The sequence below is a fragment of the Gallus gallus genome, chromosome 1, assembly GCF_016699485.2.
Source record: "Gallus gallus isolate bGalGal1 chromosome 1, bGalGal1.mat.broiler.GRCg7b, whole genome shotgun sequence".
Taxonomy (NCBI): domain Eukaryota; kingdom Metazoa; phylum Chordata; class Aves; order Galliformes; family Phasianidae; genus Gallus; species Gallus gallus.
In genome coordinates, this window is record NC_052532.1 from 169,106,995 (window position 1) to 169,125,725 (window position 18,731).

At 47.2% G+C, this 18,731-nt stretch overlaps 1 protein-coding gene across 3 annotated transcripts; it reads left to right on the forward strand.

Moving 5' to 3' along the window:
- Window positions 1–3,366: 3,366 nt before the first annotated feature.
- PHF11 (PHD finger protein 11) lies at window positions 3,367–18,082 on the forward strand. 3 transcript variants are annotated; one of them, XM_040699871.2, is made up of 12 exons: window positions 3,367–3,673; window positions 5,420–5,565; window positions 6,126–6,229; window positions 6,503–6,638; window positions 8,032–8,139; window positions 9,542–9,675; window positions 11,885–11,931; window positions 13,569–13,627; window positions 14,222–14,288; window positions 15,201–15,323; window positions 15,967–16,038; window positions 17,189–18,082. In XM_040699871.2, the coding sequence occupies exons 4-12, from the start codon at window positions 6,531–6,533 to the stop codon at window positions 17,326–17,328; spliced, it is 858 nt and encodes a 285-aa protein (XP_040555805.1). In that variant the 5' UTR covers window positions 3,367–3,673; window positions 5,420–5,565; window positions 6,126–6,229; window positions 6,503–6,530; the 3' UTR covers window positions 17,329–18,082. The 3 variants fall into 3 exon arrangements, with proteins under 3 accessions (XP_040555805.1, NP_001376393.1, XP_040555809.1); NM_001389464.2 differs by having other exon boundaries at window positions 3,367–3,406; XM_040699875.2 differs by lacking the exon at window positions 3,367–3,673 and adding an exon at window positions 3,727–4,616.
- The last annotated feature ends 649 nt before the right edge of the window (window positions 18,083–18,731 follow it).

An 18,731-nucleotide genomic window follows, 5' to 3' on the forward strand; every position in this document is an offset into this window, starting at 1 on the left:
CTGTCATGGTGGAAAGAGACAATCAACAAAATGAAATGCCCGCCCATGTCCTATGCCTACAGTAGAAAACTCCAGGGAGGGATTTCTAGGAAGAGATCCTTCCCCAGTGGCAGTCAGCCCTTAAATGGGGTCTAGGAGAGGTGCAGCCAGGCCTCACCCCTTCTGGTCACGTAGATGAATTGCCTTCACCTGTGCTCCTGTGGCTGACTCAGAGCTCGCCTCAGCTGATCAATCAGAGGTTCAGGCCATGATTCAACAGTTCCCATACACTCAGGTCCTGCTTGTCGCCTGGGAGAAGAGGCCAAACCCCTCCTCATCACAATCTCCTTTCAGGAAGTTGTTGAGTGCAGTGAGGTCTCCCCTGAGCCTCCTCTGCTCCAGACTAAACAATCCCAGCTCCCTCAGCTGCTCCTCAGAAGATTTGTGCTCCAGACCCCTCACCAGCTTTGTTGCCCTCCTCTGGATACTCTCCAGGGCCTCCATGTCTTTCTTGTAGTGAGGGGCCCAAAACTGAACACAGTACTCGAGGTGCGGCCTCACCAGTGCTGAGTACAGGGGGATGATTACCTCCCTGCTCCTGCTGGCCACACTATTTCTAATGAAGGCCAGGATGCTGTTGGTCCTCTTGGCCACCTGGGCACACTGTCGGCTCATGTTCAGCCGAGCATCAACCAACACCCCCAGATCCCCTTTCCTCTTCACAGTTATCCAACCACTCATCCCCAAGTCTATAGCACTGCATGGGGTTATTGTGGCCAAAGTGCAGGACCTGGCACTTGGCCTTGTTGAACCTCATCCCATTCACCTTAGCCCAGTGATCCAGCTTATCTGGATCCCTTTGAAGGGCCTTCTACCCTCAGGCAGATCCACACCACCTCCCAACTTGGTGTCGTCTGCAAACTTACTAGGGTACACTCAATCCCCTCATCTAGGTCATCAGTACAGATATAAACAAGATGGGCCCCAGTACTCACCCCTGGGGGACACCACTTGTAACGGGTCGCCAGCTGGATTTAACTCCTTAAACCACTACCCACTGGGCATGGCCCTCCAGCCAGTTCTTTACCCAAAGAAGGGTATACCTGTCCAGGCCACGGGCAGCCAGTTTCCCCAGGAGAATACTTTGAGAGACCATGTCAAAGGCTTTGTGGAAGTCTAGGTAGACTACATCGCCAGCCTTTCTCTCGTCTACCAGTCTGGTCACCCAGTCCTAGAAGGAGATGAGGTTGGTCAAGCACAACCTGCCTTTTATGAACCCATGCTGGCTGGGCCTGATCCCCTGGATGCCACGCACATGCCGTGTGATCTCACCCAAGATGATTTGCTCCATAGCTTTCCCTGGTACCAAGGTCAGGCTGTCAGGCCTGAAGTTCCCCAGATACTTGCTCAGTGCTGACAAATGTTTTAATTTTCACTGTCTCAAAAAGCTCACAAAAAGTATAAAATAATTTGCAATGTTTTTTTTCTTATGAATTTGCTCATTTAAATGAGTTAAATGTATTTGCAAGGTGTGAATCAGCTTACGTGTGCTAAGTTTCAAACCATAAGAGCACTGAAAATGCGACTTAAATTATGGCAAGCTCAAGACGCGGCAAATAATTGTATGCATTTTGATATGTTGGCTAAACACAGTCCTGTGAGGAACAAAAAATAGGCAGCCATGCTTTCTGTAACTGTCAAGCAGCGATTTCAGGCCTACATCCATAGAACAAACGGAAAGAGAAGCAGGAGCCAGCTCTTGGCCCTAAGGCCCAGAGGCGAGAGGACTGGCTTGTGTCCACACGGCTTAGGATTTGTCCTCCTTTACTTGGATTTGATTAAGTTCTACGTAATTGTAGACAAATGCACTGCCCGTGGCCATAAGCTGTTGCTTTTTGGGTTGGTTCTGGATACTTCAAGCTTCAAATTTGGAATTGTGCTGCTATGCAGGTAAAGATCTACAGCCTCCTGGTAAGCCAGCACCTGGTAGAAGCCTTTTAAACAAGTGGGGATGTAGAAAACACCTTTATGTCTCCAAGCTCACCTTGAATGTGGAAGAACAGGTGGTAATGTCATTAAAAATCAAGGTGAAAAAAGTGTGTTTTACCATCCTTAGTTTTCTTTTCTGGCTCAGTGGTGGGAATGACAGTGCTGGGTTGGTGAGCAAAAGCTGTTCCTTGCTGCAGAAAATACGTGGTCTGTAACTATGTAGGAGCCTGCCATTGGTGTGAATTTTACACCAGGAAACAGTATGGGATGGGGCTCTTTGGTTAATTGCTTGTTGTCACACAGCTCCATTTCTGTGTTTCATAGAATCACAGAATGGGTTGAAAAGGACCACAATGATCATCGTGTTCCAACCCCCTGCTATGGGCAGGGTCACCAACCATTAGACCAGGCTGCCTCAGAGCCACATCCAGCCTGGCCTTGAATGCCTCCAGGGACAGGTGTTTGTGACCGTGGCTGCCAGCATCACCAGCACTTCAGCAGAGTTATTGTATAGAAGCTCTTAAGTGCTAAAGAAAGCATGGGTGGAGGTGGCTGAGCCTGCGGAGCCCAGGAGCTGACACGTGTGGGGATCCTTGTCGGCCTGTCACGGATATCAAGCAGGAGGCTCCTGAGGTGCTGCCCTTCTCGGTACAGTGCTGGGACCGCCTGTGGTGAGCGAGGCTGTGGTGGTGAAGGGCTGGCAGTTGTGTGGCCCCACGGCCTATGGGGAAAGGATGTTAGCACCCAAGGTGCACGGCTCACTGTAACATTCATGCAGCGTGTGGCCCTGAATGCGCTGACTGATAGCTGTGATAGAAGCTGGACTGTGGCACAGTACACTGATACTTGGTTTTTATGTTACTGATGTTACTGCCAGCTTAGCTTATCTCACGGAAGGACATGGCTCAGAGCCATTAGCGCAGGGCTATGAAGCAGGAGATCGTGAGGGATTTGCTGTGAGCTTTCCTGTGCAGACGGGATAAGTGTGACCTCTTTACGAGCACACCTCAGTGGGTGGCTGGAGAGAGTCAGCCTGTGACAAGCGAAGAATCAGGAGCTTTCTTCTGCCTCGGATCACCCAAGGATAAGCCTGGTTTTGTCCTCCCGACCACGGCAAAACCGCAGCTGGAGGCTCGCGCTCAAGCCCCGAGCGGGACTCGAACCCGCGACCTCAGCTCTGCCACGCCTAAAGGCGCGGGAATGTACCGAGAGCCGCTCCCTCACCACGTGACCCTCACACCTCCAATCCCCGCCCACACTCCGGACAGCAGCCAATCGGCTGCGCGAAGCCCCACCCCGTCGCCTGGGGGGTGTTACTGGGCATGCTCCGCGCTCCCCCAGGACCCGCCCACTTCCGTGCGCACCCCCCTCAGGCGGAAGCGCGCCGTTGTGCCGGCCGGGTTTGGAGGTGGCGGCGTTCGGGTGCGGGCGCCCTGCGGTAAGTAGCGCCGCTGCGGGCCGGCCCGCGCCCTTCTGCTGCTCCCGCCGCGCTGTGTGGGGACCGAGAGCGTTAGGGAGTGGCCGGGGGCCTCGAGCGCTGCGAGGCCGAGCGCTGTGGAAGCGGGGGACAGTCGGGAGCTGATGAGGAACAGTCGGGTTATCCCCGTAACGTGGAACGGCTGTGTGAAGGGACAGACAGCGCATCCGCCCGCTTAAAAATTACGTTCTTTCTGCGCCTCGCGTCTTTTAAAACGTTTCCTGTGTGGTAAGCAGGCGGTGAATGTGCTGTGGGAGCCCTGCGGTGGGCGGGTGTGTTCATGGCGTGCTGGAGGGCTGTGAGGAGCGCAGCGCTGTGCCGGTCGTGTCCACAGCGCTTCTGCTTTCCCCACAGAGAGCAGATGTGGGGTGACTTCTTCACATGGAGGGTGGTGACGCACTGAACAGGTTGCCCAAGGAGGCTGTGGATGCCCCATCCCTGGAGGCATTCAGGGCCAGGCTGGATGTGGCTCTGGGCAGCCTGGTCTGGTGGTTGGTGACCCTGCACATAGCAGGGGGTTGAAACTCGATGATCTTTGTGGTCCTTTTCAACCCTGGCCATCCTATGATTCTATGACTTCTTTCTGCTCCCTGCATGAAGAGGGGAACTCCAGCACTGCCTGAAGCGAGCAGTGAGGGTGCCGGGGTTGGGCAGCTCCCCGGATTCCTCTCCTTACCCTGCCATGTGTGCTGGGGGCTTTTGGTGCCTCCTGTCCTGCCCGGGCAGAAATGTACTTTATTTCCTTGTGTGGGTGCTCTCAGAGTTGCTTCTGGAAAGGAGATAGTTGGACAGATGAGTAATGCTTCAAGGAAATATACCGAGGAATTGCCCAATCGCTGCACGCTTAGAAACCCTTTCATCTGCTTTCACTTTCGTTTACTGCTTTCTTCCACTTTGTGGCTGCTGCAGACACCAGTAGGGCGTGGTGATGCAAAACAGCACAAGGGCCAAGCAGAGCAGCATCAGGGCACACAACTGGCTCGTTCCCTTGGCTGCTCCCCCTCTGCCTTCTGTTTCACAGCTTCATCAGCTCTCCCATTAGTGGAGGAAGAGCCTCCAGCTCCTGGAGATGACAGTCACTTTAAGTTCTGCAGTAGTGAAGGTGAAAGTCGCTTCTCAAAAGCTGCAGAAGAAGTTTGCAACAGCGACTTGTTTTGCTATGAAATAAAGGGTGAGAAAATCAAGCATTGGTAAATGGAAAGTGGTGCGTGGTCAGAGCAGCACTCCTAACACTGCTGCCTTCCATACTGCCCGCTGCATCTTAGGGAAGGGACACAGGGACTGCAATGCTTGGTTCTATCAGTGTGCCTGTAAGCAATCCAAAATGTGTTTGGAATATTATGAATTCTTAAGGAGGGGAAAAAAAAGAAAAAGAAAAGAATAGAGTGCTGCCACTGTACCTTTTTCCCTCGCTGTTTTGAAGGTTATTTTCTTCTTGTGATCTATTGCAGTAAAGGAAGGACTTGGAAGTGACAAAGATGATCAGAGATACAGAACAGCTTCTGTGTAAGGATTCTTCAGCTTGAAAAAGGGGCAGCAGGAGAAAGATTGAGAGATCTATGGATTGTGGGCCTTACTGCAGGAACGATGGTTTCTTGCCGCCTCACACAGAACACTTGAGGTGTTGTGACAGCAGTGGTTGTTCAGGCAAAACATAATTAAACTGTGGAGCTGGACCTACGCCCTTAGCCTTTTCCTTCTCACTTAAGAGCACTTAGCTGGGTCTGCTGTTCCATTTAGCTCTGTGTCCTATTCCTGACAACAGTCTGTAGCAGAGACCTAAGGGAGAGCATAGGGCCAAAGCAAAACTGCTGTTGGTGGCGGGATAGTGAGCTTAGTGGGGCATTGGATGCAGGCTTGCTGCTTTTGCAATGAGGATTGGCTGAGAGCTGTCCTTCCACCGCTTCAGGGTTCCTGCAAAGGCACTGGAAACGCTAAGGCTGACCTTACCAAACGTCTTTGGTTGTCTTTCAGCACCAGGATTCCTCCTCAGAGCCGGTAAGAACGGCTGGGACTGCAGCCTCCAACTTCAGCATCTTCCTTAGCAAATTCCCAGGGCACCCAGAGACACCTCATCCAACTGGGGGTGAGCAGGGCCTATGCATCTGCAGCGACTTCAGGTATTTACTGGCTGTGAGAGCTCTTCCCAAATTGGGTGGCCATCCATTCGAACACCACTGTCCTGCTTTTTAGTTTCCTTCTGTCATTGTTGCTGTTCTGTTTCTAGTATTTCCATGGATTTCCATTTGTTTCTGTTGTATATTTATCTAATGCCTAAGTTTTGAGGCTGTTGTGATGATTGCTGTGTAGGTAGACAGTGGAAGTCTGTAGCCGTCCTACCTTGCTTACGAGGTACAGAAATGTGATGGGGGGAAATAGAAATCAGGTATTCGTGGAGGCCAAGTGATTTGCCTGACAGTAAGTAAAGTCTCAGTAGCAGAGCCAAAGGTGAGAAAAGAAATCTTCTTATGCTCTGATGTTCTCATTTGAGACCTTTCCTTCCATAAAATAGAAGGGATATCGAACTCATTAAGGCAGGGGTTGACTGCTGAAAGAGAGAAGTATGTGCCGGATTTGCTGGGCTGTGAGATTGCCTGTTTATCTTGTACTTCTGTCACTGGAATGGTTAAATCCTTGTTCTTAAAGATAACACCGGGCTATTCTTACCTTTCTTCTACAGAGTTCTGGGCTGTCAGAGGTGACGTCTCAGGCATTCGGAGTTGCCCACCTCGTGGGAGTGGGAAATTGAAGATTTCTGCTGTGGACTCTCACAGAAACCACAAAGTAAAACTGTTGACTATTGCATGGGGCAATGCTGTAAATTACTTGGGAAGGGGAGGCTTATCCAGAAACATTTAGGCTGTTCTGTGCGATAAATGGCTCCTGTTTCTCAAGCGCTGTTGCTCCAAGGGCAGTTTTTGTCCCTTGCTAGAGGAGCAAAGCACCCAGCTTCAGGAGATGCAGATGAAGTTAGGGAAGCAGTTAGAGCTTTGCTGTCCTCTGCTCCTCCTGCCCGGCTTATGACAGTTCTGTCCATTGCTTTGTGTTTTGTCCCAGGCTTTCTGTTCCAGGAGCTCTCCGGATAATGGCGAAAATGGTGAGAAGGACGTGTGCGTTCTGTTCAGATGGGGAGGCTGCTTCTATAATGTACGTTGCCAAAGAGCAAAATATTGCAGCTCATCAGAATTGTTTGGTGAGTGGTTTGCAGTTGGGCAGTGCCTAAGGAGAGTTCCTAAGGAGAGTGGAGAAGCGCTAAAGGGGAAACTTCTACTGCTTGTCCATCTTTATTATAATAGTTTCTTAACTTTACAATGAACTCTGTCCTGTTTTTCTTTCAGCTGAAACAGGAAATATTCTCCAAGTTTATGATATACTGCAGAAAGGTTCACTTCAAAAATGACACTAAAGATGGGTGCATCACTGGTCAGTTGAGAGGGGGCAATGGAAAATAGCTAGACCTGGGGTAAAACACGTTTGTAAGAATTTTGGGGAGGGAGAGAACATGATTGCAGCAGTTTGGCACGTTGCTCTCTGGTGTTTTCACATCTCTGTTCCCAGTCAGTGAATGTTATGGACGCATGCAGTCTAGCAGTAGGAATTCGGTCATCTTGAGACACTGAATTGAGTGAACCGTGTAAAAATATCTGTTAAGCTCTGAGTGATCAGAGAATGTCATTTGCTTTTTTGGCTGCCAAAATGCTTCTCATTTATGCTGGAGTTTTGGTGCAGCTGGTTCTCGGTGTGCAGAATCAGTTGCAGATGTCATATTCTGCCATCAGTGAGAGTTCCTTAGTGCAGGAAGTGTGTCTGCTCCTGGAACAGCTTCCTGGCTTTCACTATTTGCCTTATTCTGGCAGGCTTTGTTTACATCCTTACTTTTCTACTAATTTTTCAACAACGTTTCAAAAACAACTATTTAAGTGTCGGATGTTTGGTTTAAAATTGATTTTTAAGATTGTAAATGTTGTGTAAATCATTATTTTTTTTTTCCTTTTTTACCCCTAAGCAGCAGTGTGTGCCTGCAGCCTGGAAGGCCAACTGTGTTCTGGGCTGCATTAAAAAAGGGGTGGCCAGCAGGGAGAGGCAGGTGATTGTGCCCCTCTACTCAGCTCTTATGAGGCCCCATCTGGAGTACTGCGTCCAGGCCTGGGGCCCCCAGTACAGGAAGGACATGGAGCTCTTGGAGCAGGTCCAGAAGAGGCTCACTAAGATGATCAGAGGGCTGGAGCACCTCTCCTATGAGGAAAGGTTGAGGGAGTTGGGCTTGTTTAGCTTGGAGAAGAGAAGGCTATGGGGAGACCTCATTGTGGCCTTCCAGTACATGAAGGAAGTGTATAAACAGCACAGGGGAATGGCTGTTTACAAGGGTGGATAGTGATAGGACAAGGGGGAATGGTTTAAACTGAGACAGAGAGGTTTAGGTTGGATATTAGGAGGAAGTTTTTCACACAGAAGGTAGTGACACACTGGAACCACTACATACAAGAGGAACAGATGTATAAAATCAATGCTAAAAGAGAGGGATATTTGATACATTGATGACTAACTGGCCCTGTTAATTCTTATAATTGTCTCTTTGTCTCTAGTTATTTTCCTCTGGATTTGTGGAATCTGAAGAGTATAACCCTGAAAATCTAGATCTAAGGTTTGATGTGGAATCCGTGTTGAATGAACTCAAGAGAGGAAAGCGTCTGGTAAAGCAGTTTCTTTCTGAATCCACACTCAGTGCTGTCTCAAAACACAGCAGGGGGGGAGGGTGCACACTGAGGTTGTCTGGGCAGCTGTGTTTGGGGAGAAGAAATGAAAGAAGGCCTTGGTTGTCCTGACCTACTAAGATTGGGGAACTTACAGATTTAGAATCAAAAACACCAATTTGACATCATACTTATTGAAATTCTATTATTATTTTTCTTAGTAATTGGAATTTATTGGGTTTTCTGGCCTTTTTTTTCTAAGATGAAAAACTAAGAGACTTCCCTGAAAGACTTTGAAATACCAATCCAGTGCCTGAAGCAAAATTATGCAACCCATAAGGATAAAGGGAAACACCTTTTCTTTTTAGCAGTAGGGTTATTTATGTGAGATCTTCCTACTTGTTTGTTTTGAGCTCTTCTTACTCACAGACTCACAGAATGGCCTGGGTTGAAAAGGACCACAATGATCATTGAGTTTCAACCCCCCTGCTATGTGCAGGGTCGCCAACCACCAGACCAGGCTGCCCAGAGCCACATCCAGCCTGGCCTTGAATGCCTCCAGGGATGGGGCATCCACAGCCTCCTTGGGCAACCTGTTCCAGTGCGTCACCACCCTCTGTGTGAAAAACTTCCTCCTAACGTCCAACCTAAGCCTCCCCTGTTTCTGTTTAAAACCATTCCTCCCTTGTCCTGTTCAACAAGCTCTGCTTTCTTGCCCGTTTTGTTATTGTTTTTAAATAAAACTCCTTCAATTACTGAAATCCACCTTCCACCTCCTGTCACTTACAGAATTCTGCACTATAAGCATATTTAAAACAGCTAAAATTTTGCTAAAAGATAAATTCCGGAGCTTGGTACGAAATGATTTCCACAAGAAATACAGTTTCTCTCCAAGTAGTGGAGCTCACTGCCCTGGGTGCCCCAAAGTCTTCCTCCAGGACTCTCACCCAGCCCTTCCCCAGGGCTAACTACCAGCAAACACACGAGCATTAAGGTCAAACAGGAGAGGTAACCACTAAGCTTAAAACTGTGACCCTCTTTCTCTGGGCTGCTTAATTCAGGCCTTTTATCTTTCCTCAGCCCACCATGTAATTTTTTACGAAGTTAGTCTAAAAAACATAAATGCAACCAGTAAGTACGGAAATAGGTTGGGAAAGATTTGGAATGAGGTGGGGAGGGGAGCTGTCCAGTGCCCTCATGTAGCTATTTTTGTACTGCTTAATGGATGAAATGATGCAGCTGAGGTAAAAAAGCAGAGTAATGACTGCAACGTTGAGCGGGGTAAGAGTTTGGCATTGTAAGCTGGATGCATTACGCAGAGCTTTAAGTCTTGCAATGAAAGATTGGACTTTCCTACGGAGGATAATGTTTGTTTCCTCAGTTAGATTTCGTTTTGTTGTAGGTGTGCAACTTCTGTCGCAAGAAAGGAGCCACAGTGGGATGTGAGGAGAGAGCCTGCCGCAGGAGCTACCACTACTTCTGTGCCCTGTGCGATGATGCGGCCATAGAAACAGATGAAGTAAATGGAGTCTACCGGTATTTAACAGCACCTTTTCTGATGTAGTATGGTCCGGGCTGTGGTGCTATTTGTCGAATGGATGGTTGGGTTTGATGGTTTTCTGAGCTGGTGGCCTAGAGATTTGGGAAAGGGACTCAACTTGGAAATGCCTCTTGGGAGCCTATTTGCCTGTCCTGTACGGAGCAGAACTATAGCAAACCTGTACTGAAGAGGTGGAAGAGGTCTGAATGAGAGAGAGGTGGTAAGGCAAGCTTCAGGAAATTGACTGCAGAGATTTTTGCACTGGATCAGTGGCATAAGAAAAGGGGGATGTTTGTAGCTACCGTGAAATTACTGGAGAGAAGAACGAGACTTGAAAACCTATGGCCATGGATTGACAGCCTTCCTGCACTTTGTGGTGAAATATACTGAAAAGTGTACCAGAGAGAGAATCCCTTGGTGAGGGGAGAGCTGGTTAAATCCTAAATTGCCACCGTTGAGATGATGAGCAGAGATTAGTGAACAGAGCAGAACAGAAAAGAGAAAGCAGATGGTGCTTTGCAAAAGGTTAGTAGCAGTAGGAGTGGGGGCGTAAGCATAATGTGTAGTGCCAGTGGTGGTAGGGAAATGCTTCCACTTCAGGTGGCCTGAGTAGTAAAAACTGCTGTGCGTGCAGTATAAGAAGTCCCTGTGCTTATGAAGGTTGCTTTTAACTGGGAAAGAATAGATTTAAAAGTGTGAGGGGGGTTAAAAGCCACCACTGAAGGGCAGCGTTGGAAATTCAGGTACATTGGAGCACCTCTCCTATGAGGAAAGGTAGAGGGAACCTTTGGAGAAGAGAAGGCTCCAGGGAGATCTCACTGTGGCCTCCCAATACTTGAAGGAAGCGTATGAACAGGATGGGGGAATGGCTGTTTACGAGGGTGGATAGTGATAGGACAAGGGGGAATGGTTTTAAACTAAGGCAGGGGAGGTTTAGGTTGGATATTAGGAGGAAGTTTTTAACCCAGAGGGTGGTGACACACTGGAACAGGTTGCCCAAGGAGGCTGTGGATGCCCCATCCCTGGAGGCATTCAAGGCCAGGCTGGATGTGGCTCTGGGCAGCCTGGTCTGCTCGTTGGCAACCCTGCGCATAGCAGGGGGGTTGAAACTCGATGATCATTGTGGTCCTTTTCAACCCAGGCCATCCTATGATTCTATAAATAATGTGCCTCCAGTACTGTAGCTTTCTGACTAAGCTGTTAAGCATGCATAAATAGTCTTTGTGCATCAAAATGCATACAGAATTGCATACAGAAGAAAAAGCTGTCTTGTCAAGGAAACAGCGAAGTCTTCAGCACTTCCAACATTATTTTTAAATAAAAGAATGTTGCTAATTAGCAAGTGGTGTAGTAAGTGCAGTTCCCATTAAAAATTGCTTCTGAACACTTAAGCATTAGTCGTGACGAATGGAGGTTTGTATTGAGAAGGTGAGTTCAACTATGCTCTTGACAAGGTGATTCTGTTTTAAAAGTGATTTGGGATCCTTCTGTAAGAAAGGCATTGATAGAAGCTGGTTTCTGTTATGTACAAATAACTATCCGGAAGGTAAGGAGTGTTTCCAAGCTGCATTTCTTGCATTTTGCCTCTTCCAAGGGATTCGTGTTGCTCACCTAAAAATGGAGGAAGTATTCCCATCCTGCATATTTGTTGTGCAGGATTATAGCCTGGTGACTGACAGCACTGGCACTTAAACAAGCTGTGCAGCTGACCTGGCTGGTACAGCACAGGGAAGGCAGAAGGGCAGTAGCTACGAAGAAGCCACATCACTACTTCAGTATTTTGTCCTGACAGTGTCAATCTCATTTTAATGAACTGTTTCAGGAAGAGCATTGCAGATGATACACTGTCTCAGTGTCGATGCCACCTGGCGTTAAATGCATCTGAGGTGATTTCAGCAGTGAGCAGGGCCAGACAGTGGGGTGACAGCACTGTTGATCTGAAGCCGCCACATTCAGAGCCTGCTGAGGCTTCAGAAGTAACAGTAGAAACTTGTGTGTGTGTGTGTGTGTGTGTGTGTGTGCCTTCACTGCAGCTGCTTTCCTGGTGGGTAACGCTGGAGGAAAATGCTGATTACTTTTTAGAATGTCTTTCAGTTTACATTGGATAGAGGGGAAAATACTCAGATATTTGTTAAAATCAGTCAGCGTAACTCTGCGTGTGTATTCATTAATACTTTCTCTCTTAAAATTGAACTGAAATTTCAGAGTGTTCTGCTCAAAACATGACCCAGGGAACAGGACCAATCACTACGGTGAGTTTCATTTCATGGCTTCGTTGATTCGTATCTCTTAAAAGTTGGCATACTGCGCTCAGTAATACATTTGAACAAACCCAATGTTGCTCCTCCTTTGTATTGAGTGGTGGGTTTCTGAACTTGCAGGAGGGGGTTGGTTGAGATCCACGCGTGCCAGAAATCCATGAGTTCTGCTGATTTAGGAAACGTTTATATTTGATCACCTCCAGATCTCCCTCAGAGCTGACCGTGGACCCAACCCTTCATGGCAGGAAGGCCCGAGCAGCTTGTAAAAGAAGTGTGTGGGATGTGAGTGGTGCACAGGCTGGATGAGCGAGGAAAGGGCTGTTACAGGAGTGCTCACCATGGCATTTTTGTCTGTAGCTGTGTTAGAACATTCACAGCTGCATCTTCTCCATTCACTGCAGTACTTCTTAAACATGGCCTTTCATTCTGAAGGATCCCAAAGAGCTTTTTACACGTAGCAAAAGGGTAATGCAATCTGTGTTTAAGGATTGCTTCCTCTGCTGCAGGAATACAGTTGAATTTGACGGTCCTGGTGCTTTGCTGCATTTGGAGGTAGTCGGGAGTGTCTCTGAGTTGAGCAGCTCTCCAGGCATGTTTTCCATGGTAGTCTGGAGAAAACAGAGTTGAGGAATATCCTTGTTCTCTGTACATTCTGCATTCCTATGTGGAAGCGTGAGGCCCCTGCTGTGTGATGGAAAGAGGACAGGGACCCTTAAGGACCATGAGGTTTTGCTGCACTGTGCTGCAGGGATGGGAGGGCAGCTTGGACTTTGAAATGGGCTCCAACCTTTGCTCAGCTGGAAGTGTTGGATGTTCCCAGAGAGAAGTCTGATGCACGTAGAAGAGCTGACAGTGTGTGGGGAGCAGGAGAGGCTGGGCTGCTGTTTGGACTGTGTTCCCTTACTTTCCAAGGCACTCCTAATGCACTGTAAAACGTATCAGGAAGAGCTGAGGAAACTCTAGAATTCATCAAAGGTATCCTGAAAGGCAGCAGGCTACACTTTGTGCCTATGCTAGCACTTCAGAGTGCTCCAAAATAGGCCACCCAGCTTTGTTTTGGGTGGATGTGATTTCCTTTCAGGCCACAAAAAAATACAAATGTACGGCACAGGACCCAAAAAGAATTTGTTCTAACGGCCCTTCCTGTACCAGCAGTAACTCCTCATTCCCAAGATGATTTCTAATAGGTTTAAAGCTTACTTCGTGCTATCCAAGGCATGTAGAGCTATAAGGGGGAGAGAGAGGCAGGTCACTCCGCTGCATTTAAAACCCTCAGGTTTTGCTGGTGGTTGTCCTCTTCTCCAGCTTTCTCTCCTTCTCTGCTTACAATGCTATGGTGGAGAGAGGTGGACAGAGAGAAAGAAGTAGAGTTTGCAGAGATCTCTGCCACTAAAAAATGCTTTGTAGCTTAAATAATAAAAGCTTGCCAGTAACGCCGCTTCCCATGGGGAGCTCTGGAGGTTTTCTAGGAGCAAAAGAAACTTAATGTAATTTGTATGCCTTTGGGACACCTACAGTAATTCTTCGTGTAGCCTTAGTTTTGAGTGTGTATTAACAGTAACCAGGCTTGGGTGGAAGAAAAAGGTCGATTTTCACAGACTTATCAGACTTTGTCTCTTGGTTTCTAGATGCAGCTAATAAGAGGAAAAGACACACATCAAAATCTTCCACCATCATGGAACAAATGGTAATTCCAAACTTGAACAGTTCTAAAACAGAAACCCACATCTGCTGCAGCGAAGGTCTCCCGTAGTGAAGTATTTTTGACAGTGTATTAAGAGAGACTCTTATGGGATTCTCTTGGCTTCACCAGAGCTTTGATGGGAATGCCCCCCGAGTGCTGGGTGTCAGGATTTCTCCTTCCTAGAGGAGCTTGCCTTGAGAAGAGCTGCTGCCATCCCCAGCTCTCTGCATTAAGAGGGGGTTATGTGAGGGGACGTGGATGGTCTGCAGCTTTCAGGCAGTACTTTTACAACTAGGTTGTGTGTCCTCAAGAATTTGTCAGCTCTTGAGTATGTTGTGCAAGTGCAGTAATAGCAGTTCAGAAGGGCAGTGTCCCACGTGCTTTCCTTAAGAGATTTCAGTTTGAAGCAGTTTCTGCTTCCCCTTTTAGAAACCTGAGTGTCTGGAGAGGGGTACTGGTAGGTGTGTGGAGAAGCTGACTTTGATTCACAAAATCACTATTTGCTTTTTCCCTGCCCACTAATACAGAGGTAAGATATGGAAAACAGAGCAGTACACAACAGTGTGATGTTAAAACATGTATTGATTTTTCTTACAGAGGGCAGAAGAGACGGCAGAAGAAAACAGATTACGAATACTAAGAAGGAAAAGCAGCAGACACAAAGGTGTGACTGACTTTATACAACAGCTGCATGCTGCCATGCCCTGTTGCATTGATGTTCAGTGGCTGGAGATGTTTGATAGCAGCAGTGCTGAAAACTTCCATTTCCCTTATCTACAAGGGACTGTTGTGGCAAGGAAGACAGCCTGATTTGCACAGTGGCTGCACAAGCTCTAGCCATGCAGCAGCGTGTGAGAGCTCCTCAGGGCACCTTAAATGAGAATGCTGTGGCTCCCTGGGCAGGAACTGGGCTTCCTAAATACTGCTCATTCCTTGCACTGTTCTCTATCCTTTATTCTGTTCAGTCCATAGTGCTGTCCAGAGAACTTAAAAATAAATAGTGTAAAAGCACACCACTTGCTTTCCCTACAGTAGGGGGTATCAAGCAGCTCTAGGAATGGTGTATCTGGAGTTGGGGAGGCATTTGTTTTTGAACAAAGCCAAATCTAGAGTTTCTATAAACCTATACCCAGCACAGTGCTTATATTCTCCTGACCACAGAATCACAGAATGGCCCGGGTTGGGAGGGACCTCAAGGATCATGAATCTCCAACCCCCCTGCCACAGGCATGGCATCCAACCTCCCCATTTAATACTAGACCAGGGTGCCCAGGGCCCCATCCAGCCTGGCCTTGAACACCTCCAGGGATGGGGCATCCACAGCCTTTCTGGGCAGCCTGTGCCAACACCTCACCACCCTCATAGTAAAGAACTTGACCACGCTGTTGTTCCCTCTGCAGAGGGCTGAGTGAGTAGCAAGGGGAGCTAGTTGGGGGTGTATCTCTGTGTGCACGTGTGTGTTACTGGAAGTGGGCTTTGAACCAAAGTTTCAGTTTCTGAGATGAATGGGTAGAGCCCAAGCTGCTGTGTTCAGGGTCTTTTATGTTTAAGAGAGTGTATGTTTGTGTTTTAACAGTCCGAATCGACTTTCTCAGGAAATGCAAACAAGCTGGGCTTCTGGATGACATATTTGAAGAGATGCTGGACACCCTTCACTTGGCACAGGAAAAGCTGATGGATGACAACACTTCAGAGACAGGTATGGAGGTCTGTGGTGACTCCGCTCTCACAGCAGAAATGTTGAGCTGACTGCCAGGCACTTGAGTCCTCTGAACAGTGACGTGGGGCCATTGTTAGTACTTGGCAACTGGCTTCTGTCATGTTTCTGCAGCTGGGCAACAGGTGGACAGAAGTGTTGTGTTTTGGTTTTTTGGCATAGAGGGGAGTTGCTGCTAACTCAGTGTGCACTAGTAGGCCTTCTGACTTTGAATTCAGAGGCCATGTGGTACCCCTTGGCATGGTAGAATGAATGGGGAAGGCCAGCCAAACTTCCTTCCCACACAGTGAAGAAGAGAGCAGTCCAGGAGAGAACCTCCTGCTGGTCCTGCGAACCCTGCAGGCTTCCATTGAAATGAACACAAAATGCCTCAATTGGGAAATATGAGGCATAATTCTGGCATGGTCATTAACATAAGGCTGTGGTAGCCATGTCCCATGAAAATGTTGTCCAGAATTAGATGTGCTATGGGAGTGTTCTCTTGGCTTTTCTTAAAACCTCAAGCAATTGCTATGATGCAAGTAATTTCTATAATTAATTAATTAGTGCTGCATCTAATGTTAGGTAATACGTTAACCCAATGGTTCTTAAAGCCTTTCCTCTGTGATATTATCTTTTCCTCCAGAGTATGAAGAGACAGTAATATCACTCTTTGACTGTGGACTGTTTGAAAACATACTGACAAATATTCATTCAGGTATGTGAATTATGCTGTCAGTGTGGTAGCGCTCGGTATGGTTTTAGTATAAAGGTTATTCTTCTGAGAATTTTGTTAAAATTATACAATCGTAGAGCATACTGGGTTGGAAGGGACCCACAAGGATCACTGAGTTCAACTCCTGGCTCCACTTGGCGTCACTCAACAGTCAGACCCTGTGTCTGAGAGCGATGTCCAAATGCTCCTTGAACGCCAGCAGCTCGGGGCTGTACCCACTGCCCTGGGCAGGCTGTTCTATGCCCACCACCCTCTGGTGCAGACCCTGTCCCCAACCCCCAGCTGCCCCTCCCCTGACACAGCTCCATGCTGTTTCCCTCAGGACCTGTCACTCTCCAGACTCACCCATCAGTCTGCTTTTAACTCTAAACCTGTCAACGTCCCTACCTTTAATAGGTCAGGAGGACCCAGTACTGCTTCTCAGCATTTCTTTTTTTTTTCCCAACCATAAAACTTAGCAGACAACCCTAGTACTTAGTGTACCTTCAAGCCCTGTATTGAAGTTGTTGCCAAAACAATTATAGAGAACTGGCCCTAAAATGGAGCCCTGTCCCTGAATAAAAGCTGTTGCTACCTGAATCACCAGGCCTGGTGCTGCAGTTCCCTCAGTGCAAGGTTCTAACAACGCCTCAGCTGAGGGCAGTTAGTTAACACATCTCTGCTCATCATCCCTTAGGTCACACTTGCTTCCTTCACAGCTGCATACTGCATCCTTTACTCAGCTTACAGGAGAGATAGTGGTATTGCCACTATGGGTGTGCTGGTGAAGGCTGTCCCCTCTCCTGTTCCCCTCTACTTTTGCAGCTCAGATCTTCCTCAGAGGCCTTCTTCTGTTCTGATCCCATCCAAACTACTTTTAGTTTCTAAGTTAATAATGAGAATGCACATTGAAGCTGGTTCCAAACCTTAATCAAGTGGATGAGTGCCAAATGTGATGACTGACAGCAAAGAAAAGCAGAGATGAGGGGTCACACAGGAAGTGCAGCACTCTAAAGGCAGTGGTGTCACCAGGCAAAACTGAGCAGTAGAGGCCTCTGCAACCCACCTGTTAATTTATAACACGTTAAATATACATTAATAATTGATATATAAACATAAATAAAAGCTTTTATCCCTTTCTTTTCCATAATAGGGACAGAGGAGAAAATCCAGGAACTGCTGGAAAGCAAGAAAAGACTGGATAACCAAATCGAGCTCCTGCAGGAGTTAAAAGAAGTTTCCCTCCCTTCCCAAGAGAGTGCTGCCAGTACGTCCAGTACAGTGTCTGAATAACCCCCACAGCTGTCAGTGATGGTGTCAGTACTCCACATTTTCTAATGATAGGAACCAGATAGAGCACATTTGGTTGGTATATAAGAGATTTCCTTTCCCCCAGCCTAGGGCCACAAGCAAAGACTGGGGGTTTTTACTCATTTTTATACCTCACAGTTGCAGTAACTTGAAGTTGTTACTCTTTAAATTTTACTGTGGATAATCATATTGTACGTCAGCTGTAGGCTTTTTAAAGCTGAATAAAACCCTCCTGCAGGACTTTTTCCTTCAAGGACAGGACTATCAGCAGCTGCCACAGAAAGCTTTTTCAAGTCACTTTAATTGCTCCTCCTGACTGTGTGAAGTGGCCACTTCTCTGTCTGCATCTACGTGGTGGTGTTTTTAAGGACCACAGTACTGCTCTGGCTTTCCAAAGAAGATAAACTAGCAGGACTTGCACTCAGAGTGAAGTCTTCTGAATTGTTAGCTGGAGGTTTTCAAAGTGGTTCTTGATTAACTGCCTAAAATAATAGGTCTGCTGTAGCAGCAGTGGGAGTTGCAGGCAGACCAGAAGTAGTTGGGTACTACAGTCTGATCACTGTGTATAGTATAGAATGGATCAGACAATGGGACTGTCGTCTTCCTTTCTTCATTAAGAAAGGATATAACTTCACTCTGCATTATCTTAAGAGCTATTATATTTAAATTGTTTGAATACAGAAAATTGATTAACTACAACAGGGTAACTTAATGCAAATAAAGTGTTTTTAAGAAAGCTGTCTTTAGTGATGCTCAGTAGCCCCACTGTTGCACAGGATGTGGCTTAGGATGGGGCAGGCTGTCACCCCCTTGGGTTTAGCAACACTGTGCCTCTCAGCAGCAAGCAGAGGCAGCACTGAAGAGCATGGCTCTTGCACTACACAATGGCACAACAGGCTCCAGGGCCAGCCTGGAGCCTCCTAAAACAAAGGCAATGCCCTTCAATGCATTAACGTGGAGAAAGGATTACCCATTAGGAGTTACTAGGAAACAAAGATGAAAATACACCATCAGAAGAAAGAAGTAAAGCTCATTCAATTCAGGCTAATTCTTTCTCCTTCCTTACTGCAAGGATCTGAATTACTGATGAGACCAACCCTAGCTTGGTGAGGGGGGAGAAACAATATAGAACTTTAGTCTGTATTAGTCTATAGTTTGCAATCTAGAGCAAGTTGTGCATTAACACTGCTTTTGACACATGTAGAAGGGTTTCTTCCCACAGTTTTATGCTGAGCTCTTCCTCTCATGCTGTAGAAGATCCCTGGTCTCTACAACACTACGAAACTCTTGGCTCTGCGACACTGAGCAAAGGTTTATCCCCAAAAGCCAATCTGCAGTTAACGTCAAACTAAACTTCAAATTTAAACTTTTCTACTCTGTATTTG